Below are 8,601 nucleotides of genomic sequence, written 5' to 3' on the forward strand. Positions count from 1 at the left end.
TCTGCTGGAATGATGGCTGAATGGGGCTTTGTTAATTCACACTGCTCTACCTTCCCAACTCTGGGACAATCAGCTGAGGTTGCAGGGAAGGCTAATGTCCACGCCCAGTTTTGTGGTGTGTGCCTGTTATTTGAAGCGCTTCCGTCACACTGGGTTGTCTGGGGCAGTTCTGGGCTTTGGGGCTGGCGATGGGCAGGAGTGTTTCCTGTCCACCAGGATGATGGCTGTGAGCGGACACTCCCCTTTTCTTGGGAAGTTGTGGTGTTTAGTGAATTTTCTCAGCCACTGGATTATTGCGTTTTGTCTCAGAGCTCTCCTAGTTCTGCTCTTGACTTGACCTGCCCAAATAGCAAGTCTTTGAAGCTTTCTGTATTGGGCTTCTTAGAGTAATTGTTTTAGAAAAAGAAAAAAGGATTAAAAAAAAAAAAAAAAAAAAAAAAACGGGCCCTCCTCAGAGATCTAATGGGTTATTGAAATGCTAAGAGACAAAGCAACCAGGGCCATTAAGGAAAGGTCCACAGGGCAGAGAGATCAGCTTTTCTTCGGGATTTGCATATGCGCCTCAGGGCCCTTCCCCTTTCTATGTTCACCAGAACTCCAAAAATCCTCCGCTTTTATTTTGGAGTTTTTCGTGTTGTTGTTTTTCTATGCTTGTCTCCTCTCTGCTGGGCTGGCTGCTCTCAGATTCTCTGGTGTCTGGTCTCAGTCTATCTATGGTTGGAGTTTGAATCAGTAGAATGAGTTTCCGATAAGGGCAGCCACTGCAGTTCTCCCTTCTCCTTCCCGGAGCTGACAGCCCCTCCTCCCCCGGGACTGAGCCTGGCAGGGAGGGGCGCGGGTCCCCTGGCCGCAAAAACTTACAGATTTCGCTGATCTCAGCAGTTCCACGTTTTCATGGGTGTTGTATGAAGTATGCCCAAAGTCAGATTGCTCTGTGGTGTCCAGTCCACGCAGTTCCTGGCTTTCTACCTCATGTCTGGCTTCTTTTACTTCACATAGTTTTTTAAATTCATCCATGTTGTTGCACGTCAGTTCAGTTCTTTTTATTGCTGACTTGTGCTGTTTCCAGTTTTGGCTAATATGAATAAAGCTGCCATAAACATTGTATTAGTTTCTGAGGGCTACCTTAACAAGGTACCACAAACTTGGTGACTTAAAACAACAGAAATGTGTTGTCTCAATTCTGGCTGATAGGAGTGTGTAATCAGGGTTTCAAGAGGGACATGCTCTCTCAGAAACCCGGAGGGTAGCTTCCTTGCCTCTTCTGGTTTCTCAGGTTTGCCGGCAATCCTTGGCTTTCCAGGCTTGCACCTGCGTCCCTCCAGTCTCCACCTCTGTGTTCACATGGCCTTTTCCCCTCATGTTTCTGTATTTCTTCTCCCTTTCTTATAAGGACCCCTTGTATTATTGTATTAGGGCTCACCATACTCCGGGCTCACCATACTCCAGCATGACCTCATCTTAACTAATTCCATATGCAGTGAATAAGGTCACATTCGGAGTTATTGGGGGTTGAGACTTCAACACATCTTTCTGGAAAACATAATTCAACCCATATCAAACATTTTTTATATAAGATTTTATGTGCATCTGATTTTGTTTCTCTTAGATAAATATCTAGGAGTTGACTTGCAGGCTCATGGAATAGGTGCATATTTAACTTCTAAGAAACGGACAGTTTTCCACATTGGGACCTGCCCTTTTAATCACTGGGCTGCACTCTCCATAGCTCATAGATTTGTTGTGAGCAATAAATTAGGTAATGCTTGCAAAATACTTCACATAGTGCTTGGCACAAGTAAGAGCTTGACTTGATTTATCATCTCTAGCTGATGACTTCCATGTCTCTCCCTCTTGAGCACTAGGCCTATGTACTTAATGCCTGCTTATATAACACCTGAATTTACTGTTCCATAGGCAGCTCCAAATCAGCACTTATCAGACTAAACTCATCTCCCCAACCTCACTCTATCCCCATACCTGGTCCTCCTCTCATGTATCTTATTGTGATGAATGCTTTCAGTTGCCCAAGCCTCTCCTCTCCTTGCACATCTAAAAGATCACCCAGGCCTGTTGATTCTACTGCCTTAATATCTCTTGTATGTCTCTATTTCTCTCCATGCCCCACCATTGCTACATTAGTCCTGCCCATCAGCATCTGCTGGGTTGTGGCAGCAGCCTCCAAAATGAGGATCACCACCCTTAGTTCTTTGCCTGCACTGTAACCCAGAATACAAACCTTATCCTGTCATTATGCACTTAGAACCCTTAATGGCTTCCTAGGATAAAGTTGCAACCCCTTATATTCCTTTCAAGGTTCTCTGTGGACCAGCTTCATCTCCTATCTCCTTTCATAAGCTTGGCTCCCACCCTCCAGATTGCTTCCCATTCCTGCCTCTCACTTAGGGGCCTTGGTCTGTGCTATTTTTTCTACATGGGCTATCCTTCCGTCTCCTACCTCACCCTACTTCATCCCCTTCACCTAGCTTATTCCCATCAGTACTCATCCAAGATGTTTCACAGGAAGCCTTCTATGACTTCTGAGTTCTAGGAAGCATCCCTCATGGGTTGGGGCAAGTGCCACCTTGGCACTCTAGTGCCACCCAAGTATGGCTCTTAGGGCTTGTCTGATGCCCACCTGATTCCCACCCTACACTGAGTTGACGGAGGACAGAGACCATTTCTTGCTCATGCCTACATTCCTAGCACCTAGAACACAGCAGGGAAATTGAATAATTGCATTAGTGCTGTTAGAAAATGTACTTAATTTGCTGCTGGACCCACTGGAAATGAGTGATTAAGGAGGGAAGCAAACAACATTTGGAACTGCCGGGTTCTCACCCATCTGTCTTGTCAACCTCACAGCCAGATGAAAACTCACTGGATTTTTCCTCCTGTATGCTCCGTCCTGGGATTAAAAATGCGCAGGAACTTGCTTGTGGAGTGTGCCTGCTAAACGTGGACTCCAGGAGCCGGGTAAGTTACACACCACTCTGCTGAAGGCAAAGAACTCCCCTAGGCTGACCCTGGACAACCTCCCCTAGCCCACCTCACTGCAAGGTCTGTGACCAGAGGTGAGAATTTTATAAAGCCCTGAAAGCTGACCATAGTGGCAGACACATTCTTTCAAAAGGGCAATTGGGGAAGCTGATGAGGGAGCCCATGTGATTCTTGTTTCTAATGAGCATGCTAGTTGCCACTTGCTTTGCACCTACAGCACCCTGTGAACAGTGGGGTGGTGGGGAGGAGAGGCTACACCTGTAAGGATTTGTTTGGCAGCAGGAGGCCCAATTCTGGGAACTTTGTTGATCTGATGGTTTCAACATTATTTCAGAAAGAAGAGAAGCCTGCAGAAGAACATCCTAAGAAAGTATGAACCATTTACACATTATCTTAGCATCTCCATCTTAATTTTAAGTGTGGAAGGCAAGTCGGATGATTCCGCTGCCATTCTGAACTGTTCCAATCATGAACCCTTTACTGAGTCACTTCTGTTCCCATAGTGTTTAATTGGCTCACGTCTGTGTGAATCCACTTCTGTCTTGTTTGCATGCTTGTATGTCATAATTGGCTTCCTGTGTTGTGGTTATTTTTCTCTGCAATGAACAGGGTAACAAAATGAGCAACATCTAGAAGACTGGAAGTTGTAGTGACACACTGAGATCAAAGAGCTTTAGGATTTGGCCATTAACACAAAAAACACATTATTTGGGTTTTAGACTTTTGTTCTGTTTATTGGTTTATTTGTGGTGCTTTAGTACTCTAACCCCAGGAAGTGGTTGAGGTATGGAACACTTTTCCTTGACTGGCTATAACTTCCTTATAAGCGTTAATCACCTGGAGATCATTCTTATGTGTTTAATATCCATTTTGTTTTTTTTCTTACAAACCCTATTCCTGTTCGGACTTTTAATTGTGTGGATTCCCTAAGAGTTTTTATCTCTTATCTTCTATTTTTTTTCATGATAGAACTGTAATCAGGCACAGAAATTTAAGAGGTTACATGTGATAGTCAAATGCCAGCCTTAAGGAGAGGGCTTCTTTCAGCACAATGAGGAATAAAAATTACCTGTAACCCTTAGTTATTTTATCCTCCCCCCCCCCCCCCCCACACACACACCATAACTGCTGTCTGCCTTTTTGTCTTCTTTGGCTGAAACTGAGATTAATTGTAATGATTTTTCTACTTTTAATTAGCAGCAAAAACCTTCTCACTTGAATTCCTGTACCACCTGCTCAGCTTTGGTGTGTATGCCATTTGGCCTCAGACCCTATGCCCTGGAGAGGTGTACGTGTTAGTTTTTGGTCAGTTCTCAGGTGCAGAAGAAGTCTGACATGCCCCACCTCTCTGTTTATTTCCGGTAGGCATTCAACTCAGAAACAGACAGTTTCAAGCTGGCATATGGAGGACACCAGTATCACGCCAGCTGTGCCAACTTCTGGATCAATTGTGTTGAACCAAAACCTCCTGGCCTCATCCTGCCTGATTTGCTCTGAAAAGCTTCTCTCTGAAACACTCACCAGTTTTGTTTGTTTGTTTTCCCATCACACCCCATGGGTGAGAGGGACCAATAAACAGAATACAAGTCCTGCAAAGTTTACCTCTGTGAATCTATATGAAGAATTCCCCAAGAGGTAGAAAGGAAACAAGCTGTGGAGGTTCCTAGTCATTCCTACAGATAACCTTTGTCCCCTAGGTCCCACTGCCAGTCTTTGGGATTTGAGGTAAAATTGCCAGACTGCATGTGGCACCAGAACTTTGCTAACTTAGCTCTAGTTCTCTCAAGATGTTTTAAAATATGGGCCACAATTCTCTTTATCTAAGGAATAATTTGCTGCTGCAATATTGAAACTGTGAAGAATTGAATTTGAAGAAAAGTAAATTATTGTTACAGGACTAGCATTGGCAGGACTGTTCTGAGCCAGTGCTTGCTTATTCCTAGAACACTTATTGTCCTGTGAAGTAGAATGCATTTATCTGCATTTAGTTTGTTAATATCTGAGATAAATAAAAGGGGGAACTGTGATGAAACTGATGCTCTACGTTTTTATAGCAAATTCTGCTCATCTCCATTGGACAATGGCAGGTGGGCATGGGCAGATCTGTCACCTTTGCTATCACAATTGAACCAATTCTCTACTCCTTTCCTTCATTCCTAAAACTGTCAGTGCTCAAGACTTTTTCCCAAAACATACCTGGGCACTTTGCAGTGGAGAAAAATGTTCATCTTGACAGAGGCCCAACTCCTTGTGCATCAGGATGAATATTCTTCCCCTTAGGAGCGTCACTGAAAACCTTCTGTTTTACCTCACACACAGACTGTGAGAGTGGTATTTTTTTTCATACAAGATTTGGAAAGGCAGCTGAATGAAACTCTCTGCCATGGCTTCTCTCCAAGTTTCCAAAGATGACTGTGTAGGGACCAGTGCTGTCTGACTTTGCAGTATCTGTGAGAGTGACCTGAAGATTCAGGTTATAAGGTGGAGTTCCTGGCATGGTGAGATGAAGAGTAAACATGTGTCTTTATGGTAGAGGTACAGGACCTACAAATGGTGAAAGGAAATTGTTGAGAAACGCACTGAATTTTAGGAGGAAAAGGCTCATGCTCTCCAGTATAGGAAATTTTCTTTGCCGTTTAAACTGAATGCATGAAAACCAGAAAAAAAAGAAAAGAAAAAAAAAAAAGTCAAGCAGTTCAAGGACTACTCTTCCTGGGAAGAGCCTGCCAATTTCTCTGAATTGTTAACTGTATACTTTATGAAGAGGTTTTTAATCTTGTATGCTTCAGTTTCTGTGACTTAGCTCCTAGACTTCATTTTTATTTTAGAAGTGAAAAAGTTGGTTTTGTCTATATAATTAGTTTTATGTAACTAAATAACTTTCCCTTCTCTTAGGATAAAACTTGAGGGAATTTTGTCTTGTTCTTTTTTACATCTCTTACATGCATCTTCTCCCAAAAAGGTGAACATTTTCATTAAACAGTTGTTGATGAGGTTTGCTTTACCTTGCTGTGTGCCAGAATGCACAGAGAAGTGTTGATGAGATTATTCTGTTTTCTCATTTGCTGCAGATGATGCCATTGCCAGCTGTTAATGACTGGGGCAGCTGTCTCTGAACTGCCACCTTTAGAGCCTTTGCCTTCCAGAGTTAGTGGGGTGTTAATAAGAACAACACAGGTGGGTGGGTTTCTAGCAGGCTTTCCTGAGGCCTCTGGGTTCCACTCCACCTCATCTTGTGCTGCGCCAGTGTTTCAACATGGCATCAGAATGCAAGTCAGCCTCTAATCGGTCTTGTAAATTCCATAATAGAACCATGACAGAATTTACCATTGCATGTATAAGAACATCTCTCTCCTAGTTTGAATTTACATTGCTGAAACATTTTTTTTGCAAATGCCATATGGACTATTATTCTGTCACAATGGCCTGTAGCAATGACATTTTAAAAAATATGCTCACCTGTTAATCAGATCGGTTTCCATTCCTATGTATAATTGCTGCTGACCTTCCCGAGTATGATAGGTTTAGTCACTTCCTGGGAGGTGCAAGAGGAAAATTCAGCAGGCATCGACAAAAGCCTTTGCTATGAAAATATTCAGTAGACATTGACAAAAGCCTTTGCTATGAAAAGTATTCACTACTTTTAATATGTTTTTAGTAGTAGAAATGTTTTATGAGATACCACCAATAAGGATTTGGGGAGCATGGAATACCACTGTGCTGAGTTTTTCTTTATACGCATTTATTAAAATGACTCAGTGTTGCGTTCAGCTTCACCTCATTTCTGCTCTTGTTAGCCAAGAGCCCAGTGTCCTTGGAAACAGTAACCAAGGTTACTTATTTCCATACTCTGTATTGTGTCAGGCAGCTTCACCCCACAGCTTGAGTGGCCATTAATAAGCACTGTTTTTTTTGGGTATTGTATTTTGCCTTTTAAAATTTTATGGCTTAGAATGTAATTCAGTTTTTGTCTGGACATGCTTGAGGTAGTAGAGGTACAGGGTGTACGGGGATATTATCCATGCTGTATTTTTCCTGTGGCTACTAGTTAGCATTTCATGAGGGTTGCATATTTTAAATTGAGTATTTTGTGTACATATATTTATTTATGTATTTATTCTGTTCTTTGATGTTTTTTGTTTAATGATGCCTTTTACTTGCCTTTTATTTCCTAACTGTATTCTTAACCTTTGAAAAGATGATAGGGCTTTTTCATTATTGAAAATTTGAAATGCTTGCTGTGCATTGGGGAACACTGCAGAAATTCCCCTTAACAATATCTGGTGACACACCTTCCTTTGTTATCAGCAGTAAACTCTTGACATTTCCAAAGACAATATGGTGGTTTTGGGAGTATTATAGCCAGTCTGTTGGTCATTCCAGAATTGTTAGAACAGAGGGTAAGATGTGTTTAGCCTCAGTATTTTTTGTTAAGTTAGTTAGTATTTGTTTGGAAAAGTGTGTACCAGAAAACAATATAGTAAAGCCTCTTCCCTGTAAGGTCAAGCCAAGGAAATAAAGCTTAAGTAAAACAGCTCTTGGGTAAAAAATACTTGCTTTTCTATAACCTATAAAACTCCATTATAGCAAAATTTTTACATAATTCCATTTATATTTTGATGTGAATATAGTGTTGGTGGTTTAAAAAAAGTATTCAAGTATAAGTGACAGCTTGTTACTTTTTAGCTGGGGCTGTATCAACTAGTGAATGCTGTGGGTCCATAGTGAAAACAAATTGTCTTTTGTGTAGTGTGGTGTGGAAGTTGTTCCTGTGTTTTAAAAGATGGATTGGCTTCTTTCTTTGGTTTACGTTACAATAAAAGATTGACGTAATTTACATAATCAGACATTTATAAAGCTTGGCCTCTAAAATATTCTTAGTTTGTTTTGAAATAATCCCTAGTAAAACTCCACAGTGAAACACAAATGTAGAAAAATACCTCAGCTACTAAATGTTCTGTCTTTTCCCTGCTGGGTAAAGATTTTGTATAGGACCAGTAGGGCCCAAAGCATGTAGACTAGAAAACAAGTACTAAGAGTGCTCTTAGTAACAGCTAAATAGTGGTGTTTATCAGGATTTCTACAGGATAATGTTCTTAATTACCAAGAACATCCATAACCAGCTATTTTCTTACTATAGTATGATGATTATTTTTGGACTCTTACCCAGAGACTTTCAGACTTAAAACATGCCTTCCTAACAAAGAAGCAGTAAGCTTCCCTGGATTGTTTTTTGATCATGTGCTGATGTAGTATTTGTGGATTCCTCCGATTTCCCACAGAAACTATTAACACTTTAATTTTCCTATTTAGACAAGAATGATATGTGTATATAAAAGCAAGCAAATGGTGGAAAACAAACGGCAGAAAATAGGAGAAACGTTGCCCCACACAAGATAAAATCTGGAAGATATAATTTATATAAATATGCAGCTACTGGCTTATATTTATGGCTTCTTGCCATAATCTAGGAAATTATTCCATGGATAAGCAAGCTGCATCCTACTTGGCAAATGAAGTAAAATATGGCAATGCTGTGACAATGGTTCTAATCATAAGGGTGGATTTCCAGGTGCGTCAGAATTCTATCTCAGCTCAGTC

The 8,601-nt window shown here is 41.2% G+C and overlaps 1 protein-coding gene across 10 annotated transcripts in view; it reads left to right on the top strand.

The window, feature by feature from the left end:
* Positions 1-7,534, top strand: part of SYNRG (synergin gamma) — a 128,516-nt gene extending 120,982 nt beyond the window's left edge. For 7 of the 10 annotated variants that reach the window (XM_037810270.1, XM_037810272.1, XM_037810275.1 and 4 more), the window contains 3 exons: positions 2,866-2,976; positions 3,335-3,370; positions 4,366-7,534. In XM_037810270.1, the coding sequence (XP_037666198.1) occupies positions 2,866-2,976; positions 3,335-3,370; positions 4,366-4,497 (279 nt within the window). In that variant the 3' untranslated portion in view covers positions 4,498-7,534. The remainder of the gene's footprint in view (positions 1-2,865; positions 2,977-3,334; positions 3,371-4,365) is intronic. The other 3 variants (XM_037810277.1, XM_037810278.1, XM_037810271.1) reach the window with 2 other exon arrangements.
* The last annotated feature ends 1,067 nt before the right edge of the window (positions 7,535-8,601 follow it).

Source organism: Choloepus didactylus, chromosome 18 (assembly GCF_015220235.1).
Source record: "Choloepus didactylus isolate mChoDid1 chromosome 18, mChoDid1.pri, whole genome shotgun sequence".
In the NCBI taxonomy this organism is placed as follows: domain Eukaryota; kingdom Metazoa; phylum Chordata; class Mammalia; order Pilosa; family Megalonychidae; genus Choloepus; species Choloepus didactylus.